At 38.7% G+C, this 26,807-nt stretch overlaps 2 protein-coding genes across 4 annotated transcripts in view; both read left to right on the top strand.

The window, feature by feature from the left end:
* Positions 1-5,172, top strand: part of LOC142065967 (1-acylglycerol-3-phosphate O-acyltransferase Pnpla3-like) — a 59,157-nt gene extending 53,985 nt beyond the window's left edge. For both annotated transcript variants that reach the window (XM_075112820.1, XM_075112828.1), the window contains exon 9: positions 2,853-5,172. In XM_075112820.1, the coding sequence (XP_074968921.1) occupies positions 2,853-3,144 (292 nt within the window). In that variant the 3' untranslated portion in view covers positions 3,145-5,172. The remainder of the gene's footprint in view (positions 1-2,852) is intronic.
* Positions 5,173-5,786: 614 nt separating this feature from the next.
* On the top strand, positions 5,787-23,970 carry SAMM50 (SAMM50 sorting and assembly machinery component). Of its 2 annotated transcripts, none has more exons than XM_075112799.1 (15): positions 5,787-5,971; positions 7,864-7,974; positions 10,190-10,291; positions 11,058-11,145; positions 12,262-12,368; positions 14,303-14,433; positions 14,648-14,735; positions 15,288-15,416; positions 16,123-16,194; positions 17,296-17,382; positions 19,947-20,017; positions 20,817-20,884; positions 21,722-21,868; positions 22,815-22,956; positions 23,754-23,970. In XM_075112799.1, the coding sequence occupies exons 1-15, from the start codon at positions 5,951-5,953 to the stop codon at positions 23,797-23,799; spliced, it is 1,410 nt and encodes a 469-aa protein (XP_074968900.1). In that variant the 5' UTR covers positions 5,787-5,950; the 3' UTR covers positions 23,800-23,970. The 2 variants fall into 2 exon arrangements, with proteins under 2 accessions (XP_074968900.1, XP_074968909.1); XM_075112808.1 differs by lacking the exon at positions 5,787-5,971 and adding an exon at positions 6,090-6,528.
* Positions 23,971-26,807: the final 2,837 nt, after the last annotated feature.

The raw sequence follows: 26,807 nt of genomic DNA, 5'->3' as shown, positions 1-26,807 counted from the left end.
GAGATGGGTGGGTTATGGAGCAGGCATCGGACTGAGAACAGAGACCTTGTTCCGTCTCTGCTCCACAGTAGCTGGAGCAATCAGGAAGAAAAGAGGAGAAAAAGGCTGCTCAAGATGTTCTAAATCAGATGTAGTAGGTAGGAACTGGAAAACATTGGGAGAAAGAGGATTGTTAGGAGTCTGGACAGGAAAGGTAAGAGTTAAAAAGTAGATGAATATGAAGGACTTACTGTAAGATAGTTGGGAAGAGTTAAAATAAGAAACATATGGAAAATTTTCAGGAACCTCTGTTTCCTGTGGAAGAGAAACCTCTACTCTAACCTGGTTGTAACGAGGTTTGTTATGCTTCTCCTACCAAGTTGGTGTGAGATCTAGCCTTTCAGGTGTTTTACTTGTTAAACTTTTTAGCACTATGTGTATGGAGGAATCGGTGACAACCCACCTTAGTATGAATCTAAGAATACCATTACTGTTTCTCTTTTTGCTAGGGAGGGTAGTATTTGCCCAAGAAGCTCTGCATACTTTCACACAGTGAATGTGACCAGTATTCAGCTTAGATACTCCTGCTGAAACAGACTTGCACAGCTATGTCAGAGTAGTGCTATAAGTAGAGAAACATGGTCTCTTTCTAAGGTCCAAATGCTTATAAATATGAAGTGTCCTAAGATCTGGTCTGAAAAAGCATAAATCCAGACTTCAGCAGAGTAGGTCATACCTATTTTACTGTAATTTTTCTGATGATTGTCTCAACTCCTGGAGATGCTGGGTAGGAGGTAGAAGAATGGGGAGAGAAATTAGCCCAAAAAGCTATTATGAGCGAAGAGAATTCTTAAATGCTTCATAAAACCTTCCAAGAGATAGCTGTAGTACTGGAGACTCCTAACTGCAGCAGTTTTTTCAATTAAAGCATTGCCATGTTCTATATACACCACATTTTTAAATCAAAAAAGAAAACACCCTTTTATGTGAGCCAAGAGTTCTTGAGCTTTTGTCTTCCTGTTTTTAGTAATAAAGTTAGATAAGGAGGAAGATCAAAGGTGCTCTTTTGCTCTGGCAGTGCTATACACTGACTCATTGGAAATGCAGGTTTGATATGTCTGAGAAGAAATGCTTGATCCTACTTCCTTACAAGAAGCTTTGCCGGGTTCTGGATTGGCATCATGAAGGATCTGATGCATACGCTCCATCCCTTAGAAGTACAGAATAGTCACTTGCTGTTAAAGGTTCTGGTTTAATGGAAGGAAGACAATGAGGTTGAAGCTTGGGTTTCCTTCCCCCTTTGGAAGTATTAAATGGTGGCTTTAATATTAGGTAGTAACAATATTTTGCCTTTTACAGTATTCAGTTTTATCCAGCATTCAGAAGCATTTAATTACTGTATACAAATGGCCTTTTTTCTCCCTTTCTGGAATCAGTTAAAGCTTTTTCTTGTATAACAGTACTTGGCTTTTGAGGCCATGTCTCTGAGCAGAAATGTGGTTCTTGGTATATATTTTCTATAACCCTACTGTCGTCTCTTCAGTTATTTGATACCACATGTAACCCAGCTCCTTTTTCCCTTCTTTTTTTTAATGATATTTCTGACGCCTTTCCACAACAAATCTGGGTATCGTCATCTTCCTGCTTTTACCCTTATTTAGCAGCTTTTTGATGTTGCTTATATTCCAGTCTTACCAATTGTGAGATTTTTCATCTGAAATGGGCATTTGGAAGGTACAATATCATCAGACTGTCTCAGATCTGAATTCTCAGAGGGGTTATTTGGTCATTGAGTCATGATTAACCAGAAACACTGTTTCCCTTGTTGTGGAAAGAGAAGCTCTTGGCCATAAATGAGAACATAGTGGTCATGAGGTTTTTGCTGTATGCTTTTATGGTATCTTCGGGCTGATCAGTTCCCACTGAACTGTTTACACTGTCAAACTTCTAAGTTTTCTGAAGCCTTCCTTTAAGTGGATTCCCTCTTCAGGTAGGTAGGTCCCAAGGTTCTGTGTGTAGAATCCTGCATTGTATTCTACAGGTGATTCTTTGTGGGCTTGTACTCTGTTTCAGCATCCACCAAGAACTTTGTTTTTGCAGAAAATAATGCCTTCCACCTTTTACAGTCTTCCCCTTATATCATCAGATCTAGCTTCTATTTTGGAATCAAACTTAAATCTCATGAAATTTGCGCTGTTTACAGTTTGAAAATTCTTTAAGGAAACTTAACCTGGTAGATGGTGTCTTCTAGTGCACCTAAACTTCAGGTGTGGAAACAGGTGTTGAAGTGTGTGTATGGCAAGTTGGGGGGGTGTTGCGGGTTGTTTTGGCTTTTTTCCCAAAAGCACTGTAAGAGAGGAGAGAGAACTTTGAAGAAAAAAACCCGGATATTCTTGGTGACAACTTCAGTTTCCTGTTTCTCAAATTGGAAGAGTCTAACCTGGTGATTCGGGTGCTGGTTTAGAGGGTAGGAAAGTTCTGCTCCAGCTGTTCAGGTTGGTGATAATTAGCTGGTTGTCAAGTGGAATGCAGAGATGGCATTTGGGAAGTTGGACTACTGTATTTGCTACTCAACTTGTAAATGTTGAGACTATTCTTTTTAATGTCTCGGAAGGGTAGAACCAGTTTGAACATTACCTCTTAAGAAGTCCTGGTCTCCCCCCAGCTACCCACTTGGAATATTTGCTGATTTACCAGTCACAGGACTTTTCTTGTTGTCCATATCCTAACTGACTAAATGCATTCAGAATTAACTATTTTCCTCTAGTGTTCTGCCTTATATGAAGATACCCCATCAGCCATCTGAACAGTAATAGAAACATCACTGAAACACTAATAATCTTTTTCTCTCTTATTTTTTTCTTTTAAAACAGGAAAGACAATTATGCATCACTAAGAAAATGTCAAACTGTCCCATCTACTATGGAATTTCATTCTTCATACTGCCACTTTAAAATGCCTCACTCTTCTGCAGATCTTGAAACCTGGCTCTGGGAATCTTCATGCTTCATGCACTCAGCTATGAAAAATGCTTCTGCTAACGTGCAGGACCATTCAGACTTAAACTCCTATCCTCATTTTCTCCGGAATTCTGATGAGTCTGGGTTGGAAATAGATTTCGACTCTTCCTCAGAGACAAGTTTCCAAACTGCTCCAGAGTATTAATTTTGAAGTAGATTCCACAGTTTCCAAATTTCCAATTTGGCAGAGAAATTTAAATCCTAAAGGACTAAAGATCACTTTGTTTATTGCCAGTAAGTCTTGGAAAATGATTTATAGCTTCCTGACAAATCTGCCTTGGGAATTCTGCTGTTTTAAGGATATAAAAAACAGCAGCTGCTATACTAAGTGACAGACTACAATTCTGTCGAAACACCAGCTCAATCAACTGTAGTAAGACTTGTAGTAAACAGTGTCTCTCTGGAAACAAATTTTTTAAAAATCTACTTTCAGCATAATAATATAAATTCTCTAAACATTTGTTAGACGAACAAGCATTGATAACAGAAGCTTTTGAAAAACAATTCTTAACAATATTATATGTTAGGATTACTTTTATAGCACTGAAATTGAAACTGGACTTCTACTTCTGAAAGCGAAATATACAAATGAGCATTTTAGTGGCTTCCAGTGTCCATTTGCCTTATGTTTAAACATACTGTTGCGTTTATGGAAAAGTTGTCTGCACAAGATACCATAGGAACAGTAGTATTCTAGCTTGTTGTGTGTATTCCGCAGCTCATATTACTTCTCTTTTATGGCTCTTTCCCTTTTCAACTACTTCACGGGAAAGACATAAGAAATGGGACACATTCCCCTGAAGTATACACAGGTACAGCTTCAGTGATATCAGAGGACTTTTTTTGTGCTTAGTAAGGGATTAATACTTGACTAAGTGTTGAAAAGTAGGTAAAGCAGTTACTGTGATTAGTAGACAACAACAGTAATCTGAGAAGGTGTTAAACTTTACAGAAGCTGTTAACAAAAAAATCAACATATAGCATGTGGGAAATGATGTTTAGGTCTTCTCTCTAATTGCTGCTGAATCATTCTGAGTGTGTCCCCCCCCCCCCCCCCGAAATTGAGAGATTTTACTTCACTTCCCTCTTGATAAAGGAGGGAAGAAAAAAGGGGGGTCCCTCTTGTCTCAGTGAGGTATTGTAACCCGAAGGAAGATTTCCAAGACTGATTGTTAGAAGAAGCAAATATGTAAGACTTAATTGGAATATCAATATGCAGGGAGCTGTGCAAGAGTCTCAAATAACATATTGGAAGTCAGCCAAATCATATCTGTATTGAGCGATGAGCATTTTAAACACTTTCCGGTTCTGCATAATTTTAATAAAGACAACATGTTAGCGTATGAATACATCAGGAGAAGTAAATAACTATAAAGTACTCTTTTGATGTCTTGTTGTCATGTCTTGTGCAATTTTTTTAGAGTAGAAGGAAACAGCGTTGGCTTTAAAGTTGAGTTTGCGCATGTGTTTGGAGGCAGGTGTGTGACATTTGAAAGCTGCTCATTCAAGAAGGTGAATTCTGTGCAGCTTGGGTGCAGCCCAGGGAAGAGACTGTAGATGCTTACTGAGAGTATCTTGTAAAGGAGAGTTGCAATTCGACTGTGATGCTTGGGAGAGGGAACTTTGGAGTGCGAACTTTGGTATCCAGAAGCATGTCCGATAGCAAAATGTAGCATTTCTGAATTGGACCAGCCTTTAAGCAGTTTCTCAGCTGTGATTTCCTTAAGCTTGAAGTGGTGTATTTTAGAACATTAAAATTGATTTTAGAATGGTGGGGACAGCGGATAAAGCATTAAGCTACCCATTTCTGTACTACAGAAGACTGGTGCTATTTTACTTCAATTCTTTTGTTCATTTCTTCTGTGTATATATCTTGAAATTTGCAAGAAAATTTGGAAAAGTTACTCTAATTACAATTAAAAGATAAGTTCTGTTTTATATTGTCTTTATTTATAACTTCAGACTTTCTATAATTTTATAATGTTCTGCAAAACATTAGCTTTACCAGTATGTGTTAGAATTTAAGCAGGAATGCCAAGTTTTACTTCCTCTCTGTGTACTGGAGTAGTTCTATTAACTACATTTAAAATCAACCTTAACCACTACTTCTGTTGTATACACCTTTGATTCTGTCTCCTTTTTCTAAAATAAAAAGACAATCTCTTCTGTTAAATGTTTTCTGTGCTTTCTTGAGTGTGTAATTCACCTAGTGTAAGTTACATCAGAATGTTTATTTCATTGAACATTTAGAAGATTTAATGGTTGCAAGGCACCTTTTTTAAGAGTAGCAACTTAGCTTACTACTGAAGTCTGAGAAATGCTTGTTCATGCTCCAGCAGGACCTGAAAGACACCTTAACTTAAAACCTACACTCTCTGCAATCCATTAATTTACAAATAACTTCCCATTACTTAAACAGAAAAAAATCAAAACCAGAGGAAGTTGTTACTTGGGTCTGGAGGAAGAAAGCCTTTATCTCCCTTCTTAGTTACAACTCAGTGTTTTAGCACAGTACAGGTGCCAGTACTTAAGAGCCGTTTTAAGTAATTTAAAACATTTTTTTTGTCAGTCTGAGGCAACCACTCTGATTTCATGGGCTCCAGAGTGAGCTGCTTGTGAAAAGATTTCTTGTTGCCTGTCAAACTTGGATGGGAGGCCTTTAGTTTTGATCACACCCCTCCAACAGGCAACAGAACCCTGCTGCTAACGGGATACAAGTGAAAACGACTATTTTTTTTAAAGCTGCAAATCCTTATCTCAAAAGCCCTTGTTCTGGGCTGCGCACGCGCTTCTGGCGGGAGGAAGCACCCGCCTCTTCCCGCTCCTCCGACCAATGGGAGCCGGGGCGGGGCTGCCTGTCATGGCCGCCCCCGTACCGCGGCCTTGAGCGCCAGCGGCCCCATCCTTCACGGCCCTGCTGACCTCGGCCCCCGCCGCCGCCCCCTGCCGCCATGGGCACGGTGCACGCACGGGTAAGCGCCGCGGGGAGGTACGCGTCGGAGGGTGGGTTAGCGGCTGCGGCCAACGTTCGGCGCCGCTCCGGGCCTGGACGAAGGTCGCTCGAAGTGGCGACCTTCGGGCCAGGCCCAGGGGGGCGGCGAGCGCCGGCCGCGCTCCTCCGCCGGGACCCGGATCAGGATGGCGCCGCGTTAACTGAGGGGCTCCGCCTAGGCCCGGCCGGCGGCACCCCGGGGCTCCGTGCCAAGTGCCGCCGGCGACAGCCGGTGCCCGGAGGCACTTTCCCCTTCCCGGGTCTTTCCTTCTTCCCTGGAGGCGGTTGGGGTTGACCTTCCCGGGGTAGGGGGGATATAAATGAAAAAATAATACCCAAATTATGAAGCAAAGAGGAACTTCTCCACCGCTGCAACTGTCACGGTGATATGTGGAGGTTGTAGGTTTGCACGTTCTCAGTGAAGAGTAGTATTGCTTAAAGAGATCTGTTGCGTCTAGCATGCCTGAAGTTCTTGAAGATCCTCGTGAACAAGCATAAAAATCTCCAAATTCGTACAGCATTGCTTAAAGAAGGAAGGTAAAGATTTAAGTGTTTGCTGTGCTAGGACAAAAAAAACAGTGGTTATAGTGGCAACAGCAAAACTGTGTCTTAAACATCATAAGAGAATTTCAAAGAATAAGGATATGTAGACTCTGAAATACCTTAGGAAGGCACTGAATTCTCCATGCCTCAAGGCTTCTTTAGAGAAGCATTTCTCAGGTTATACACCCCTGCATAGGGGTATTTAAAATAGATGTAGGTAACTCAGGTGTAATTAATGAGTGACTGACCTGTTTGGGGGCTAAGAATGGTCTGGATGATTCCTCAAAGTCTCAGATGGAATACCTCTTTCCTGTGAGACTCTTGAAAACCAGCAAGTTTTTACGTAGTGTTTAATTAGACTGAGAACTATATTACTGTAGGGGGCTCTTAAGGCTCTAGAGTATCTAATTACTATGACTAATTTCTGTTTCAATTTTTTTCCTCATATTCTTGGTTTTATAGCCATCTGTAGTACAAACCGATATACAGCATTGTGTGGATGCAGAATGTTTCGTGTTTGCCTGAAAGCTATTGGGAGTGAGAGAGGATTCTGTGTTTATTTAACTTGAATCTGGTATATAACAGCAATTTGCTATTCCAGCAGAACAGCTGTCCTTAAATAATGCAGCAAGTACTGTATTAGTGACTTAAGACTAAAAGTAGATTTACTGAGTTATCCAGTCATGACCTCTGCTTTTGCAGGTAACCTATTGCTGTTGCTTGAATCTGTTATATTCTGACGTCTTAATTTAGGACTCTTTCAGGTATAGTAAAAGCCATGCTGTGCTGGAAACCATTTTGATTAAAATGTTCAGCTGTGGTGGATAGGGCCTGAGGTTCTTGAGCATTACTTGGAAGGATACTTTTAAAAGAAATATTAAAATATAAAAACATATGAACATATGCAAAGTAACGTGCTGAAAACACCTTTTATTGTCATTGTTCAACATTCGTTCTTGTCTCCTTCCTGAAAACCCAAACTAAGTAGTGACTCCCTGATTTTTTTAGATTCTTTTTATTTTAAGAAAGTAAAAATAATCTTTAACACAGGAAGCATGCTTTAAAGATAAGGTTATTTTTGGAAGAATGCAAAGTATTTTTGAGAAATCATTCAACGTGGAAGCTGTTCAGCTCTCATTCAAAATTTCAGCAAGCAGGTAGGTAACAAGTGTGCTGGTAATTCCCCTTATTTTAGTTCTTCTCTTTTGCTTTCTTTCCCTTAGGATCTGATGAGCATGGTGTCAAGAACCGTAGGTTTTTTCCATTGCGAAAGGCATAAATCACAAATCTGTGTACCATATTAAATGCAGTTTTCTTTTATGCTTTCAGAGTTTGGAGCCACTTCCAATGGGTGGGCCAGACTTTGGCGCCTTGGGAGAGGAAGCTGAACTGGTTGAAGTTGAACCTGAGGCCAAGCAGGAAATTCTCGAAAACAAAGATGTACGTACCTGAACAACATCCTGTTGGTTTTTTTTTTTTTTCTTAAGAGATATGTCTTGGCACCCTTGTTTGCTTGGTTTTTTCTAAGGGAACTTTCTAAACTATGGTTGGAGATTTGAAAGAATTAAATTGAGTGCTGTGAATTTAATCTGATGTTGTTTAGTTCCTGTTCTCTTTTTGTTTTCCCCTACCACAGGAGTAGTTATTAAAATTCAGCTTTGAGCTAACAGACCTGTTTCCAGGTGGTACTGTCTCCTCTCTCTCCTAAGAGGTTACTGCTTCTGCAGCACTGCTTAGGAGCAAACCCAGCAACTGTCCTTAAGCTGCTAGAATGCAGTATTAGCCAGGTTAGGGTAAAGTGCCACCACGTGAGTTATGCTGCTAAGAGAAACAGTAAGTTTAGCAGAGGATGGTAATTTTTTTTATTTTTTAATATTGCACATGTAACAGCATGTCTGTCTTGGCCAATAATATGTTTAGCCATGCTAGAGGGGTGAGTTATTATGCATTACCTTAGTATTTATTAAAATTTTCCTTTACCTTGTGCCAGAGTCATTCTCACTGGAAGCTTGGCAATAACACTTGGTTTTTATCTGGTTCATTGTGTTATATAATCTGATAGGTGTGTTTTAAGCAGTTTGCAGTAATGCTAGGTTGCTCTTATTCTGCTATTTTATTATATCTGAATACATAAAGCTTTTGCAGAGTTTCTTTTTTTGACACTTACCCCTAAAATTATAATACACTGAAAAGGTTGGAAAAGTAAGGGAAATGTAACCGTTGTAGTCCATTTATACCAGCTAACCTGGACTGTGTCGTGATTTTTAAGATAAAATTACCTTAGATGATGATATAACAAGATGAACAATTTTAAGAAGATAAAAACCGTTTAGATTTTTATTTAAAACCTGGACAGGCTGGAGAGCTGGGCCGAGGGGAACTTGTTGAAAGGCAGCCAAAGCAAGTGCAAGGTCCTGCACCTGGGGAGGAACAACCCCATGCACCAGTACAGGCTGGGGGCTGAACTACTGGAACGCGGCTCTGTTGAGAAGGACCTGGGAGTGCAGGTGGACAACAAGCTGACCATGAGCCAGCAATGTGCCCTTGTGGCCAAGAAGGCCAAGAATATTCTGGGCTGCCTTAAAAGGAGTGTGGCCAGCAGGTTGAGGGAGGTTATCCTCCTCCTCTACTCTGCCCCCGTGAGACCACATTTGGAGTACTGTGTCCAGTTTTGGGCCCCCCAGTTCAAGAAGGGCAGGAAACTGCTCAAGCAAGTCCAGCGGAGAGCTACCAAGATGATCAGGGGACTGGATCGTCTCCCTTATGAGGAAAGGCTGAGAGACCTGGGTTTGTTCAGCCTGGAGAAGGGAAGACTGAAGGGGGATCTTATCAATGCTTATAAATATCTGAAGGGTGGGTGTCACGACGATCAGACTGGACTCTTTTCAGTGGTGCCCAATGGCAGGACAAGGGGCCATGGGCACAAGTTGGAACACAGGAAGTTCCACTTAACTATGAGAAAAAACTTCTTTACTGTGAGGGTGATGGAGCAGTGGCACAGGCTGTCCAGAGAGTTTGTGGAGTCTTCTTCCCTGGAGACATTAAAAACCCGCCTGGATGTGTTCCTGTGCCTCCTGCTCTGGGTGTCCCTGCTCAATCGGGGGGGTTGGACATGTTGATCTCCAGAGGTCCCTTCCAACCCCTACCATTCTGTGATTCTAGTGATCTTAATATGCATTTTAAACTATAGTGCTCCAGTGGTAGTGCAATAACTTTAATAGTTAAAGTGTTTTTGGCTTGTATGTTTGTTTTTTCTTTTAACTCTTTGCTTATGTGTAGCTGAAACAAGAACTAGCTAACTATGACTACCTGTGTGTTTTGTCGTACGTGTCTTAATATCTTGGTGTGATTTCTGCAGTGACTGCAGTTGTCCATACAACACTCTACGACTAAGTCCCCTGCAGCTATGGTCTGTTACTGTCTCTTCTGCTACAACCAGTATTAGCTTTGGTATTAGAGTTCTTTTTTCTTTAATTTTTTGTGTTAAGGGAACAACTTTCCAGAATTGTAGATAGCATTGATTTCTGATAATGTAGATTGGCAGTAATTAGCCCAGGAATCTTCAGGGTTCTGCACTTGGACAACATTATTTTTTTCTGCATTGGTGATTTTGATGCTCATTATTAGATGTAAATCTGGTATCTGTTCTGTTTAGGTGGTGGTTCAGCACGTGCACTTCGATGGACTTGGAAGGACCAAAGATGATATCATCATGTATGAAATCTCTGATGTTTTCAAGGCTAAAAATCTCATTGATGTAAGTACTGTAGTGAATATTAGACCTACTGTTTAAAAATTCAGGTTACGATTTTATCTTTTTCCTTCTTTGGGCTACTCCCTTCAGACATGGGGCAACTTTGTCAGGTTTTGGGATGATTCTGATCTTGCTATATGGAAGCCAAACTTAAATATGAAATACTGGCAGATATAGTGTTTTCTGATGTTTTCAGCTCAAAGACGTTGTGAGATGGCAAACAGTACTCTCGAATATTTTTTCACCTTCACTCTTCCCATTTGAGAATTGCTAACTGTGTAGGTGACACTTTCAGTTAATTTGCTTGAGATGAATTATTGGATCTCAGCACAGATAACTGATGCCAGTCTCCACAATGGATTGAAGTGTGAGTTAGGCTGTATGTCCTTGCACTTTTAGGCGGGCAATTAGACCTATAAATTGGTCCAAACTTAAACAGATGAGGGTGTTTGGTTTTTTGCGAAAAGCATGGGCCCTGTAAATAGGTGTGTAAATTTTAAGTGCTGAAGCCTATTTAAATAATAGGTTTAAGTGTTACAACGATTAGGATGCAAACTAACAGAAGGTAGGAATTGAGCCGCGTGCTTTGGGTTTAATTTATTTCTTTACAGGTTCAATTGATAAAGCGGTTGTGACCTGTTTTGAAGGCACATATACGTCTTCGTATCCAAAATCTGTGAATATTGTATGTCTTAGCTGCATTTTAACTATTTTATTATAGTTATCAAAAAATAACCTGAAAGACCAAGCTACTTATCTTGTCCTATAGGTGATGAGAAAATCGCATGAAGCTCGTGAAAAGTTGCTTCGTCTCGGAATCTTCAGACAGGTAGAGGTTCTGATTGATACCTGTCAAGGTATGTGTTGCCGTATTAATCCTCACCTTTTTCCTCATACGCACATAGACACATGCATACCTATAATGTATATTTTCCTGTGTAACAGGCTGGATATTTTTTGTGTATATACCTTACTCTCTCATATACCTTTATTTATTTTAGATGTGTGTAGGGGTGCTATACATACAAATGTAGCAATGTCTACATCTGTTATCCTTTTGAAAAAGATGCATTTGCATGTGTCTATATATGTGTATATAGATATTACTTGTATACATGCAAAAATAAGTGAATTCCAGCAATAAAATAATTACAGTGCATAACCCTTAATCCAGAGTTTCAGAGGAACACTTGAGGAATAGCTTGAAAATGTGTCTTCTACTTCATGTATTATTACACATCACATAACTGACATTTTATCAGCACATCCTTGGTGCTTAAGGAAATACTAGTAATTATATCAGTGCTTGTGATTAAAAGTTGGCTTATAGTACAAATGGGGCAGCTGAATGTCTGCAGGTTTCACATTAAGGCTCAGTTGGGATTCCTGGGCCTGTGATTGCTTTCTTCAAACTCATTGCTGTTTTCCTCAGCAGAGGAAAGTTATGTTATTGAGAAGGAAATGCAGTGCAGTCCCACAGAGTGCTGGCGATGGGATGCTGTCCCACTTGCTTCAGGCAGAATTCAGTACCCCTGACAGCTGTGTCTTGTAACAACTGCTGAAGCCAGAGCCCTGAGGGATCTGGGCAGTTTCTGTTGTTCAGCACTTAAGCACAGAGTGCTGGGACCTCTGCCCTAGTGACGGCATTCTTCTTGCCATATCTGGACTACTTTCATTTCTGTTTATTCTAATGTAAGAATTTGTGTACCTCTTTGTTTCTAGTGGATAGCTAACAATCAAATGCTACTGTTTCATAATTAAACCAACATGATGATTAAAGCCAGTCATGCTACAGTCGAACCAAATTCTGCACGCATATCCAAACGACATCTTTTTCTCAAGCCATTTTTTCTTTGTAATGTAGACTTTTATTACCATTTAATTCAACCAGTTTTCAAATAAATCAAGTCATCTTCTGCCTGCATTTTTTAAATAGGTCTTTAGAGATAACATACGTACATTTGTTTGTGTAGGGGATGATGCCCTTCCAAATGGTTTAGATGTAACCTTTGAGGTAACAGAATTGAGAAGACTAACTGGAAGCTATAATACCATGGTTGGCAACAATGAAGGCAGTATGGTATGGATTATTTAAAATAATTATTAATTCCTTTTGATATTCCTCTTACTTTCATGTTTCAAACCTAGCAAGGAATTTGGTGAGTAAATAAGTGAGGATTTGATCCAAGCCAAATTATTGTCTTGATCCAGCTTTACCAGACCTTTGTCTCTAAAGAGTCTTTGTATTAGTCAGGCTTTCATTCAGCAAAAGCCTATTTTGAGCTAAAGAAGAATGCTGTAGCTTCCAACTTAGTATGTTAATTTTTTAACTCTTAAAATTACTTAAATTATTTCTTGATAATATTTAAGATGCTTTATCTACTGGAGAGATTAGCAAGGAGTTTGGTATTTAGTTTCTATGAGATGTATTGAAAGGGTTTTTCTTTTCAGTCAAAATGATTAATATTTGACATAGAAATTGTTCTTGGTTTTCACTATTTTAGCCCAGTACCAGTTATTCTGGGCTGCAAAATGAAAGTTATTCCACAACTACACAAACTGTGGAACTTGTTTCCATTTGATTCAATTAAGGATGCATCAGATTAAGACACTGTGTGAAAAATATTTACCAACTGACAGAAAAAGTAATAGCCACACTGTTTTTCTGTTAATGTCCTTTTAAGAAAAGTGCTGGTGTAGGTAGATGATGCTTTCAGGTGCTCAATCCTGCACCCATTCTGCCTTCTTGTGCACACAGTGCAGCTGTGCCTGGGGCTTGTAGATAAGCCAGATCAAGGGTCTCATCCTGTTCTTCTTAGTGGTATTTTTAACCTGGATAAGATACTGCATGACTCAGGTGATGGTGTTTTGCAAGTGCAGGGAGAATAGGAACTCAGTGAGAATAGGAACTGCTGCTGAGAGTAATGCCCAGGGTGTCGTGGCCTGAATGAAACCAGTGGGGAATCCAACTGTTGGTTCTACTGCATTTGAAAACAGTCTGAAAGCTACTGTAGTTTCTCTTTTTGTACTCACCTTCCCCCTCTATTTGATTTTAATTTGTTAACAGAAGTAAAATGTTTGATAGAAAAGTGTGGCTCATATTGGCAGCAGAGATTACATTTCCTTAAGAGTTAAATAGATTTGACGTTTATTCTAATCCCTTAGGTTAATCTGAAGCTTATAGAACTCGTTTTTCATATTAATAGCCCTTTGGATTACTGGTTTCTGGTTATCTGAATAATTGCATAGTAGCCATCATCACAAAGTTCAGGTGACCAAATAGCTGATAGACAAAGGCAGTCAGGATTTGGTAGCTTTTTTGCATTCTTTCGGAACAGAACACACAACAATAGAACAGTCCTGGAGGTGTCTGTGCTTGGAGGAAATCTGCTCCATCCTTTCTGCCAAAGGGCCGCGAGCTGGCAAAGGATACAAGGAATTTATGTCAGAGCAGGCAAAGGGGTGTAGGTAGTTCCTGTAGAATTGTAATGGTATGTTGTACTGCCGACAGGACCGATTGCACAAGCATCTCATTACTCAAAACAAAAATACAGGGGCGTGACTCTGTATTGATAATTTTTTGATTGGCTTATTGCTGTGGTTCTGATAAACTCTGCCTGACAAGTAGCTTTCCTGATGATCAGGTGGAAAGTCTGCAGTTGTAGGGCAGCTGGTTATTATGCCAAAGGCTTATTCTCCTGGACTTTGAGAGTGGCTGGGAGATTTTGCTTGAAATAATAGCAGTACTGATAGCACAGTGAGAATGGAGATTAAGTCTGCAGCTACCGGACAGCAATAAAAATTGGATGATTAACTGTAACTTGTGCTATTGTGATGGCTTTTGCTGCCAGTGCAAAGAGAAACCTAACTTAAAAGAAAAACACATTCAGTTACAACTACTTTAAATGCCTTAATTTCTCATTCTCGTGGTAGATATGCTTGTCCTCAGCATACGATTAAGATGCATGACAGCAAACCATGTGAAATATTGTGGCGTGTTTTTATTTTCTGTAGGTACTCGGGCTCAAATTTCCAAATCTCTTTGGACGTGCAGAAAAGGTTACCTTCCAGTTCTCTTATGGGACAAAAGAAACTTCATATGGCCTGTCATTCTTCAAACCACAGCCTGGGAACTTTGAAAGAAAGTAGGGGATGTGTTTTTAAGTACTTATTTTTTTTTTAGTGAAGGAATATAAAACATTTAATAAGATCTTTCATTGAGTAATAGTTAAATTTATTCCTTTCTGAGGGTCTGTTAATAATGTAGCAGAGCTGGATTTTTAAGTTTTTGTGATAATGTAAAACTCCACCTACTTAAATGGTTTCACTTTCAAACCTACCACTAGTGTTGCGTTTCAGTTTTTCAGTTAACCTGTATAAAGTAACTGGACAGTTCCCTTGGAGCTCTCTTCGTGAAACTGATAGAGGAATATCAACAGAATTTAATGTAAGTGCAGCACGAGTGTTTGTGGAACACATGCTTCATTAACATTTAGTTCAGGTCACAGGTGGCTTTTGCAAATATTTGGTTTACTTTTTTATGATTGAAACACAGTGCAAAAGGCTAACTTGTCATTACTTGAGAGAGGTCAACAATTTTAAAATGATGGAGGTAATACACCTTAGTCTTTTTGTTAGAATTCAATCTTATTTTGGCCATATAAAAATACCAATGTGTTTTTCTCCAAATATTTAATGTTTAAAGTATCATTTCAGAGAGGCAGCTGGTTGTGTTGCTCACTGTGTCAGCCCAATTCAAGGTATTTTTCATTTGGAATGGATTAAGTGGTGTGCACCTACTTGGAGAAACTCTCTTGGCTGGAGCAGAATTAGCATTACTCTGAAATGAAAAAGGGTTTCTCTCTGATGCAAGGAGTTTGGAAAGACATGATAGACTCATGTATAAATAAACTTTAGAAAGAAAGACTTCTCAGTGAAATGTTCATTTTCATTTTGTAGCAAGGATTTTTTCATGTCTTACTCAATTCTTTATTTGTAGTTTCCAATCTGGAAGACCAATCACACACTGAAGTGGGAGGGCGTGTGGAGAGAGCTTGGCTGCCTTGCTAGAACAGCATCCTTTTCTGTTCGAGAAGAAAGTGGACACTCTCTTAAATCTTCTCTCTCTGTAAGGCTTTTTCCTGATAATTTTTTAAAACACATTATTTTGAGCCATTTAATACTTACGTATGACACCAAAGGGGCTTTTTGTCGTAGTAGGTAGTGTGTTTTACTTCAAACATCTTTTGCTGTGTTTGGTCATTCACGCAGAGTCATCCAGGAGGTCTGAATAGAACACATTTTCATAGTTGACTGTTGCATTTTGACTGTTGCTTAAGCTGACTTGTTCTTTCTGCAGGGCCTCCCTCCATCTCACCTGCTGTCTCGTTTTGCAGAATTGTCTTGTTCTGTAAAAGACAGGATCAGTAAACTTCCTCATCCTACAGTTGCTGTGCCCTTTCTAAATATTCTTTTCTATACCAGTTTTTGGTCACTTGTCATGTTTAACTTGTAACTTACAAATTGTAGGAGATAAACTATTTGCAGGCTGCTGTTGCAAAATTGGTGACTTACACCAGGGCATTGTTGCCGCTATGTTTCTGGTGTGTATGATGGCCAGAAGGTGTATATATATATACACACACCCCATGTATATTTGTCAGAATTAAGTTAGTCTGTAGAAACATTGTTCCCAAATCCATGGAGCTACACTAGCCTTAGCTGGAGCTGTGGCTGTCTTCCACTGTGTGCACAATTTCTGGAGGAAAATAATAGTGTCTCTCTGGTATTCAACAGATACGAGAACCTAAAAATAATTGTTTGATTCTTTTCAGCATGCTATGGTAATTGATTCCCGGAACTCTTCAATCTTGCCAAGAAGAGGTGCTTTGCTAAAAATTAATCAGGTAGTATTAAATCATTTATACTGTTATTGGATTTTATCTGTAAGTGTGTTTGAGTAGGTCTTAATTTATCTGTTTGATGTTCATATTAAAAATATCTGAAGTTAGAAATTAATCATAAATTGACTAAGAGGCAGTGATGGTCAGTGCCTTTTAAAATCATCAAGCCTTTTTTTATGGTGGCAAATTTTCATTTGTATGCCATTGGTCAAACAGCACAGCCATTTTATCTTGCCATTAGCATTAAACTATTTATTAGCCGAGATACATTATCCCTGGCAGTATTTACTTACACTTTACAGTAGGTATTAGTCCTGTTTTCTAACACTGTAATGTAAGACTACTAGGCTGTGGTCCTGTTGAGACTTACAAAGTCTCTAAGTCTTATAATTAAACATGAAAGACCGGGTAAAAAATAACTCTCAAAGGCATACACATGTATAATTTTGGCATAGAAGATGGTTTTTACTCTTTCTGCTTTTAGAAAAGTTGGCTTTTCTGCTGTATGGATTAATACTTCAGAAGCATTAACTTCTGCAATGCTTTAGAAGCAGATTGCTTTGAAATGTCACTGGAACTAGAAGTGCTAGTGTTCCTGTAAGCAGCAGTGAACTGTTCTGTTTCTGAGTGAGAAAGGTAGTTATAATTCAGGGTTTAGTTAACATACCATTTGTTAGATGCTGCCTCTAACACTGATTCAGTCACTTCACTTATTTTCAACTAGCACTGGCATAATGCAACTGACTGTCTGGTTCTTCAGCCCTGCTTTAGTACATATGAAATCTTCTCAGGGCTGGGTAAATACAGTAAGAGTTTTGATTTCAGATGCTGAATTTTCCAGCTCTATTCTATTTTGCTGTCATTTACAAAACAGCTTAGAAAGCAATACCTTGGCTGAATATTTGGAGGAGAAAACTGCAGCTCATTGTTCTGAGGGTCATGCATTGTTTTTCACTGGTCCAAAATTCAGTTGTCTCTCCATGCTAGTGTATCTGTATCTGTTGTACAGAAAACACTGCTTATGCTGATGCAGACATGATAAACTTTTAGGGGGAAGAAACATGTAAAATCTGTGACAACTTTCATAAATTTGTGTCTTTGCAGGAGTTGGCTGGCTATACAGGTGGAGACGTGAGCTTTCTAAAAGAGGATTTTGAATTTCAGTTGAATAAGCAGCTTATCTGGGATTCGGTAATTTTTTAAAAGATAATTTAGTAATTGGTCTGAGTTAACAAATGAGGTTATTGAATCTATGTCTTACAATGATTTTTCACCAGGGATTAGAAAAAGACCATGGAAGTGAAAGATGGATAGTATAGATCTCTTCAGTTGTTTTTTTGAAAGTGAAATACTCTTTATTTTCAATCTGACATTCCTGCTGTGCACAGTCACTTGAGAAGTGGTCATTTTGGAAAGAATGACTTGTTGGACAGTTAACCATACGAACTATTTGCCTTTCAGAAGTGATGTTCAGAAGGGTGTTTGTTCTTTGTGATCTTTCTTAAGAGTGATTTTTCAGAAACTTATTACAGCCTTTGTTCTGTCTCTTTCACTTGGTTATGAATGTTCTGACTAATCTTGGTTTAGTTTTCTTTTGCCATGGTAAATTATGAATATATGACTACTAATTTTGGTACCATAGCATGTAATTATTTCTTCTATGTAAAATTTTTGGGCAAGAACAGGAAGGCTTATTTCACGACAACACTAAGCTTGCACTACAACACTTGAACTTCATATCTGTGCACAATGAATGAGTTACGTTCCAATAAGAAAGACACATGGTAGCGTGAGAAGTTTATATAAGATCTCAGTCTTCCACCCTGTAGGCAGAGCACATCACAGATTTTATGGTGTGGTGTCTATATTAGTACTTTGGTTTGGAGTCACTGCATGGTTTTGAAGGAAATTCCTATATTGTCATCACTTAGAAGTCTTGGTTTTGTTGGCAGAGCAGTTCTTGTGTATACCAACTAGATTTCCTTCAGAGGAAATGACACTGGATAACTCTACTCCAAGTTCATGTTCAATGTACTCCAGCTTCTTACGAGAACAGAGGTCTTCAGTTTCAGGCATCTTTAACATCATAGAGCTAGTATTAGGTGGAAATAGGTGGTTTTCTGCTTAGTAAAATAAGAATTTATGTAGTAGAAATATTTCTGTCTCTATTTAGAAAGACAGTCTTTATCACTTGGAGATAGTGCCGTAAGTTCTTGTCTCATAGCTGAATGGAATTAAACAGCAACTTCCATTTTGGAGATTTAAAAATCAGAGGTTACAAAAAATTTGCATCCCAACATACTAAAAAAACCAAACCCAAAACAAAACAAAAAAAGTGTTGAGAAGATCTCTGCATATTGAAAGCTTTTTTAGTAGTATTGGAATAATTAAGAAATTGTAGGAGACTGGAATAATTATGCCAACATAATATTGTGATTGTAATAACAATATGATATGATTATATATAATGTAATATAATACTATTTTATAATAATTATTATTAAGGCTATGCCAACAGTACAACTGAAAAACTGCAAGCTACTTCTGTAGTGCAGATACTAATGAACTGGTGCTGTAGGGATTTGTCGGTCTGCCGTCTCATGCTTTTGGTCTGAGATGACTCAGTGCAATGAAGTCCTTGAGTTAGACCAATGAGGCCAATACAGAAGGGCATTTTAAAGCTGTTTCTTATTACACCATTATATTTGCATCTTCCATGTGGTAGAAGAAAAGGCCTTGCCTGATGAGTGCACTGCTAGTCACCTGATGTTTACTTGCTGACCTTCCATTGAGAAAGACAGTGTATTCTCCTATGAAGTAATTTAATGGCTTCATGGCTATCCAAAGAGGACTTTGCTCTTTACCATGACTGCTAATATGCCTACATTGTGAAAGTGAGGCATATCTCATCATGTGGTGTACATAAGTTTGTCATCCATTGCTCTTGAGTGTAGACTCACGTGCAACTGGCTTCTGCGTGTGCCATGTGTTGTATAGCCAGATGGGCATGTACCGCCTGATGAGTTCATGTCTGATAATGGCAGGGTAGGCATGTGGGGACTCTCAGGGCAGAAGGCAGCAGGAGTGTGCTGTAAAATTAGAGAAATTATCCAACATCTTTAGCCTAGGTATTGACAATAGATCTCACCATCTGGCAGCAGTACTTCTACTTGGTACACAGGCAGCAGGGAAATGGTTAAATGTATTTATTATAGTGGCTTGGCTCCCAAGAATTACTGTGTAGATAAGCAGTAATGATGTATGTGTATTTGATGTCAATATAGTGAGTTACAGAAGATGGTTTCATTTAATTAAAGGGCGAATTTACAGACAGGTAATAATTGTACATTTTTGGTAGGTATTTGCTGGAATTAGCCTTCTATGGGTTTAAAATTGCCAGGAGTAATTTATGTCATCAGTGTTGTCTTATTTCAAGACGTGAAAATTCATAAGAAAATAGGAGCTGGGTAAGTGTTCTATTTAGCTATTGTGAAAGGAAAGTAGCACTTGGTTCAAATGTGCTGTATTGTCTATTTCAAGATGTAGCACTGCATAAAAGAAAGAGGGCAGCAGTGATCAAGAGTTTCCTGAAAATACAGTTACTGATGGTGTGATACCTGTGCACACGCTGTGGTCGTCTGTAACTTCTGTCAGACTAATGGAGCTCTGGCTGTTACTGAGTGATGAAATCATACTGGTTTTTTGGGGAAATTAAGTAATGCATATTAATAAACAACTTCTTTTTCTCTCCAAAGGTTTTTTCAGCATCACTTTGGGGTGGAATGCTAGTACCTATTGGAGACAAGCCATCCAGTATAGCTGATAGGCAAGTTTTTAAAATGTTTCTTAGTTTTTTTCAGTAAACCCAGGGAATGTATAAGGAAAACTCTGTAGTAGAAGAGGGAAGCAGTAGTCGTTCTGCTTCTGAGGAGAAAAAAAAAAAGTTTCTAGTTAGGTTTAATTGCACGTTAGTACTCAAGCCATGCCTTCTGTTTTTGACTTTCATACTGGAGTAGTATAAATTTATAATTTGCTATGTAGTAGCTCTGCCTGCCAATTTTTATGGTTGCAAAATGGTATTTACCATCTGCAAAATTTTGTATCAGGCATAGGTAACACTGTAGGTGTTTTTAGATTTAAAGCATATTGTAACTATGTTGGCTTTTTAGGCAATTTTTTCCTCTAACACCTGTGTTTAAAGATCACTAGCAGAAACCATTTAGACTTAAATTTATTTACAATAAATGCTGTGTCACATGTGATACTTAGTATCACGTGAAACTTCACGTGTGATAAATCTTAACTACAGTATTTCCATCAAAATTATAACAACAGGCAGAATCAGACATTATACTGATTCTTCTTCAGTAGTGGGGAACCTCTGGTTTTGGTCTTTGTAAGTGATGGAAGACTGGTTGTTATTTTTAATACTTCCATTTATTTTGAATTTTTTTCCAAATGCATCAGGATTTAGCTATAATTTCTTGTATTTGTTTAAATACACTTTACTAAACCTGTTACAAAGTTACCTGTAACTCTGAAAAGCCATGTTAGGAGTATGGTTAGATATTCTCAAATGTGTCCTTCAGGTGAAGCATTGAATTAAATTTGTCTGTATTCACTAGGTTTTACCTTGGTGGACCAACAAGTGTGCGTGGATTCAGTATGTACAGCATTGGACCCCAGAGTGAAGGTCTGAAACTTTTAAATCCCACTCCTCCGACAATACTGTAAATATTAACGTGTAGCAGAGAACCAAATTCTGTCCTCAGGCTTTATATTGCTTAAAAATAATTGCACTCGTCCTGCACTTTGAATATGAGAAGCATTATGTCTTTGATCGGTCTTTATATCTTAGTTCACAATGGAAAAAAGCCTGGTAGTTCTTAGTTAAGCCATAAGCTAATTTTGTAAACCAAGTGTATGTTCAGAGTTGTGTACTTCCAATATGTGACTTTAATTAATAAGCAACCTTCAAGCTGAAAAAGTTCCCAAAAGATGGTTATAGCAACAGTGACACTAAATCTCTCTTTGATACAGCATGTGTTCAGGTAGCTTAGGGGAAAGGTAATCTGATCAGCAAAGGTGTTTTGAGAGCCAGGAGCGTCCTCAGTTCTATTCCTTACTCTGCTTCTGACTTGCTGTTATCAGAGGATTTAGTATTCAGTATATTCTAAAGCTAGTTGCTTAACTGTATCAATTTCCCTGTTTTAAAACTAAGGCAAGTATTTCAGAGGTGTTCAGGAGGTAGTCTCTGATGAACAACAAGTAGATGCACGCCTCAGGCTGTTCTGGTGACGGAATGAAGAAAAATGGTAATTTGCTTGGAAGGTTTAAAGACTTGTGTAAGTGCTAATTTTTTTACTTGATAGTGGTGAGGTTGAAGGGAGCTAGAAGCAAGTGTTAAGAGTTGTAAAGGGTAGAAGTGCAATGTAAAACAACTTAAGGATGTGTTCTTGTACCTTTAACAACTGCTTCTTTTAATATATTCCACAGTAAGTGCTTTTATTCCAACATTTTACCTAAATAGGTGATTACCTGGGAGGAGAAGCCTACTGGGCTGGAGGCTTACATCTGTACACCCCTCTTCCTTTCCGGCCAGGCCGGGGAGGGTTTGGAGACCTTTTCCGAACACATTTCTTCCTTAATGCTGGAAATCTCTGCAATCTTAACTATGGTAAGATTCAATAGAATTGTATCTAATAAAACTGCTTCTCTCTGTCTCTCTCTATGTATATTTTTTATATATATAAAAAAGCAAAAAGAAGAGGAGAGCTGTTCTGGATCTATTTAGCCAGAAGCAGTTTGTTTACTACATATATTTTGGTGTCTGTCAAAAAGCTGCTGCTACTAACTTGTATATTTGACAGATTGCCAGTAATATTTTTAGCTCTCTACATAAATTCTAGCACTCTAGAGAAAGAGGGCTCTAGGAAAGGGAGCTAGGATGGTAACAGTAGTATCTGTGAATTGGCGATGTTGGCAGACCAGTGTGGTAATTGATTAACCTGCTATCTTACACTGTTCTCAAGAGAGATTGGAAGATGGTGTTTTAGTGGGATTCTAATGTTTTCTGGGATGAACTAAGTAAAAAGTAGTGGCATTGAGTGTAGATGAGGGTGTGGTGGCTGATGTGATTTCCCCCCCCCCCGCCCCCCCCTTCCATTCCCAACTTTTTTCAAGATATATTTCAGTGTATTACTGTACGATTTTTCAGTATCATTTCAATGGATTTGGGGATATAGGGATATATGTCTGCCTCGATTGATGGAAGAGAGATGGCATCCATATGGGAGGGAGACACTTTATGCACAATTAAAAACCAGACCAATCAATTTTCAAACTGAGACCCACTAAAGACTTTCAGTTAAGTCTTTAGTACTCATTTCCAGATTCATGCAAGTAGGTAACCTATGGAGAGAAATAAAGATCAACCAGCAATCCAGCTAGAATTGTAGAAGTTTGTAGTTTGAGTCCAAGGTACTTGATTGGCATTTATGGGAGTTGTGAATCCGCCGAGGATGCTTCAAAGTAGTCCGTCTTCTAGCTCTGCAAATCCAGTTAGCCTTTGACCGGCTTGACAGTCTACTTTAATTCTTGTTCTCCTGCTCTTTTGCTTTCAGGTGATGGTCCCAGAGCTCACCTGCAGAAACTGGCAGAGTATATCCGGTGGTCTTACGGTGCTGGAATAGTGCTCAGACTCGGAAACATTGCTAGATTAGAACTTAACTACTGTTTCCCCATGGGAGTACAGTCTGGCGACAGGTTTGGTTTTTTGCACTGATTTCTTTAATAGTAACTGGTTTTAAAGGTTACTGCACTTCTATCTGGTTTTGGCAGAGAGAATTGCTGCCTTTAAACTTTATTCTATGCCAGTTTAGAGATTTTTCAGCACTTCATGCTCTTCTTTCACTATGTTCATATTGGTTTCACAGTATTTCTTTGTTTCAGACTTCCTGTCTCAGGTTTCAAAGTTTGTTGAACTTGAGATTAGCTGTTGAAATGGATGAGTAGCTGTGTAGCAGGTTTCCGTTCTTTAGGGGAAATGGTCACTGAGACAGCTCATGGGATTTTCTCAAGCCTTCCAAAAACAAATGCTTGCATAAATCCAGAGTTTAATGCCTTTGCTTGAAAAATGAAAAGAAATATAACTATATAAAGAGAAAGGGAGAACAAATTAATTTGTTAGCAACATACCCTACACCAAGCAAATAGTACAGTACGGAACAGGAAAGCTTCAGGGGGCCTGTTCTTGCCTGTGAATAGTGTGTGAGATACTCTGTATTTTGTACAGGAGTTGGATTATGTTTCTACTTGTCATTCATGTGAAATGTGAATTAATAATAGTAATTGGAAAATTATGGGCTTTATTTTGCAAATGTAAATACTCCATATGGATGACAGATTGGCAAAGCACTTTTTAAAAAAAGATTTTGTCAGCTAAAATCTGAACTGTGGATTTCCAAAGGTTGAAAACCTTGGGAATTTGGGGATAGAATTGGTTTTAATTTCATCAGTACCTTCTACATCACTTATATTGTTTATTATTTGTTTCTTTTCAGGATATGCGATGGCGTTCAGTTTGGAGCAGGAATCAGATTTCTATAATGCAGAAACATTCTACATCAGTACATGAAATTGTGCTCTGTAATTTAAATCAAGTCTATAATATAGCTTGGTATGGTCTAACTTTTTTCTTGAAATACAGATACAGTTCTGAGTGATTTACCTCTCAGACTCCACAAGAAACTACATTAAAGAATTATGCTTAAAGGTTCATTGTACCTCTGATTCTTATCAAAGATGGGAGAGAGTGTTTGTAGGATTCTGGCTTTTTTAACTTGCAGCTTTTAGTTATTAATTGTTACTTAAAATATTAGAGAGTTGTGTTAGAAATTGGTTCTTGGATACGGTACGTGGTTACAGTTGTCATTGGCCTGCACAGCCTTCACTTGTCCAACCACAAGCCTCACAAGTATTGGGATGACTCAAGTGTGAGTCTGGCTGGAGTGGAAATGCAAGGGGGTCAGATTCTCTCCGTCATCAACTTCTGTGAGCAAATGACCCTGAAAAAATTCTGTTATGCATCAAAAATTATTTTGTACTAATAATGGTTCTAAGTGAACAAAAATGTTCTGGTTTTAATATATTTCACTATTGTAAAATCATCTATATTTAAATGCCTCCTACAATCTGAATTGCATACTGTAAAAGTTCAAGTCAGCTGTTTAGCACATACTAAATACTAAATATTTAACAATACTAAAATTTAACAATAAATTAGGTTCAGGGCTCTTAACTCGGGCAGTTTTGAGTGTTTTAATGCTCTTAGTGAAGCCATTAATTTGGATCTTGCAAACAGATCTTTTTGTAGCAGTTGCAAAAGGGATGTCGAGACGTGATACTACCTTGTTTGCTTTTGAGTGAGACACGTGTCTCTGTACTGACTTCTCGATGTTAATGTCATTTAAAAGTGATATCCTGCTTTATCACTTGACATATATTCCATTTTTTATAGGGTTGGACTAATCCACTAGTTTAGTTTTAACAACTTATCTTTGAAGATAGTTAGATATTCATTTTTTATATCTATCAGTCCTGAGTCATCGTCATACTAAGAGAATCTGAACACAGAATCCACTTTCCCTGCATCTAAATTTACATTTTTTTTGTTATTAGGTGTTGGCAGAATTAAAATCATAATTAAAAGAAGATTCTGGGAGAGTAGAGCAGAAATACACAAGCTGTTATACTCCTTATTTCTTCTATTCAGCTGAAGACACAGGTTTGGACATACTAGTGAGCTACTTTGCTTTGCAGAATGATGTCAGGACTGCCATGAAGTCTTGTTCCCAGTCAAGTTATCACTGAGACTCCACTCTCTTTAAAGAGACCGCAGTATAATACATTGCTTTAGCATTGATATATATTGCTGTTGCTGTAATACAGTAATTAAATCCATTCATGTTGATAACTCTCTTTCAAAATATGAAGGCTAGAAATTGATCTGCTTGGTTTTGCAGAGCTCTGCGTGACTAAACATCTTCCCATTTTTATAGAGTTGCAGCAGCGGGATAACAGATGTTCAAAACAGAAAATTGTGTGAATGACAGAAGTCAGGTCTATTTCGAATACCAAAATTTAATATAAAGAACCTTTTTTTCAGTGTGTGTATCTGGCAGCCACTGTAGCAAATATGTACTCAACAAAACATTTCTGATGATTTTCTGTTGTTATGAGATAAAATATGACAGTATGTTAAGAATGTCAACAAACATTACTGGTTTCTCACCAGCACTATCTACATTTTGACATACAAAAATATTTTTATTGGGAAGAAAGGGAATGTTTAGAAACCAAAATACTGTTAGGATTTTCTCCAAGGAGTTCAAAGTTTATTTTGGTCCTGTTGATAAAATTTGATGTATTCTGTTGCCTTAAGAACTCCTTTTTGTGCACACTTACTAAAGACTGGTCGAGAGTAAACAAGAGAGTCCTAAGCTAGTATCAGTTGGCTGTTTTAGAGGGGGAAGTAGCCTTCCTGAGCTGAGCAGGCCTACAGAAATAGCCTCAGCCTGCACGCTAAGAAGCAGCTAGTCCACAATTAAGTTTTGAGAGAACTGTGAGCGATATGAGAAATAAGGGATAAATGGGGGGAACCTTGTTGAAGGCTGAAGAGGCCTTTCAAGCACATCTGGTGACACATCATGCTATATCGCACACTATAGAATTGTCCAGTAAGAATAAAGGGAGAAAAATCATGTTACGTGAGCCTTTAACTGGGTCACTGTTTCCCTACCTGTGTTGCACTACATCGAAAGGTAACGTTTTCTTATGGCATATAACAAGTGTGCAAAAGCTACGAAGGCACATAAAGTATGCCTGTATTCCTCTGGAAGCAACATCTGGATTACACTGTTATTCTATAGAATATTGGTATGATTAATATTCCCATTTGAAATTTGTTGCAGAGGCTCTAAACTAGGATGGATAAGACAGAAATAAGAATCCCACTAGAAGCTGCTGTAGTCCTAAGCAGAGTCAGTGGTAGAAGGGCTGTGGACAGACCTGAAGCAATTCTCCTCTTGGCTGGCCATGTTTCTGGCCACAGAGTTTGTCTGTGAAAGGACAAAAGGTGTAAGGAAGGCCCGCGGTTGTAACTGTGATTCAGAAGCATAGTATTTGCTTAAATGTGTAGTTTTGGATATCGCTTTACCTGTTGAGTAGCTGAGATGCTCTTGGTTTTATAGCCGTGCCCAGTGTTTGGGACAGTAAGACGGTGACGAATGCCTCCACGTGGTACACCTGAAATGACTGCCCACGTGCTTGTGGGCTCTCTAACTTTGAGAACAGTGCTGAGGTCGCAAATAGCATCTGAAGCGGGGTTTCTTCAGCTGTGTTACTTTACTGCTTACTGTCCCTTCTAGGGCTAAAAGAGGCCTGGGGAGGAGAGCTTTTTGGGACAATGGTTGTACAGTCTTGTTGCTGTATTGGAGGCAGCGCTGAGCCAATGAGAAGGTGGTAAGAATGGTCAGAAGCAGGGCTAGTATTTGTATCACCAGTTCTAAGACAGTGGGTGATTTCTTGGAGCTGTTCCACTTACATAAAAAAGTGGA

This window comes from Phalacrocorax aristotelis, chromosome 1, assembly GCF_949628215.1.
Source record: "Phalacrocorax aristotelis chromosome 1, bGulAri2.1, whole genome shotgun sequence".
In the NCBI taxonomy this organism is placed as follows: Eukaryota; Metazoa; Chordata; class Aves; order Suliformes; family Phalacrocoracidae; genus Phalacrocorax; species Phalacrocorax aristotelis.
The sequence above is the reverse complement of the archived record's forward strand: the minus strand, read 5'-3'. Positions and strand labels throughout refer to the sequence as shown.

What these genes read in the sequence shown, in the direction of transcription:
- SAMM50 (XM_075112799.1), top strand. Translation starts at nt 5,951, where the DNA reads ATGGGCACGGTGCACGCACGG. An exon ending in GCAACAATGAAGGCAGTATG is followed by an intron (nt 12,369 to 14,302) that starts GTATGGATTATT and finishes TATTTTCTGTAG; the next exon opens with GTACTCGGGCTCAAATTTCC. An exon ending in TCTCTGCAATCTTAACTATG is followed by an intron (nt 21,869 to 22,814) that starts GTAAGATTCAAT and finishes TTTTGCTTTCAG; the next exon opens with GTGATGGTCCCAGAGCTCAC.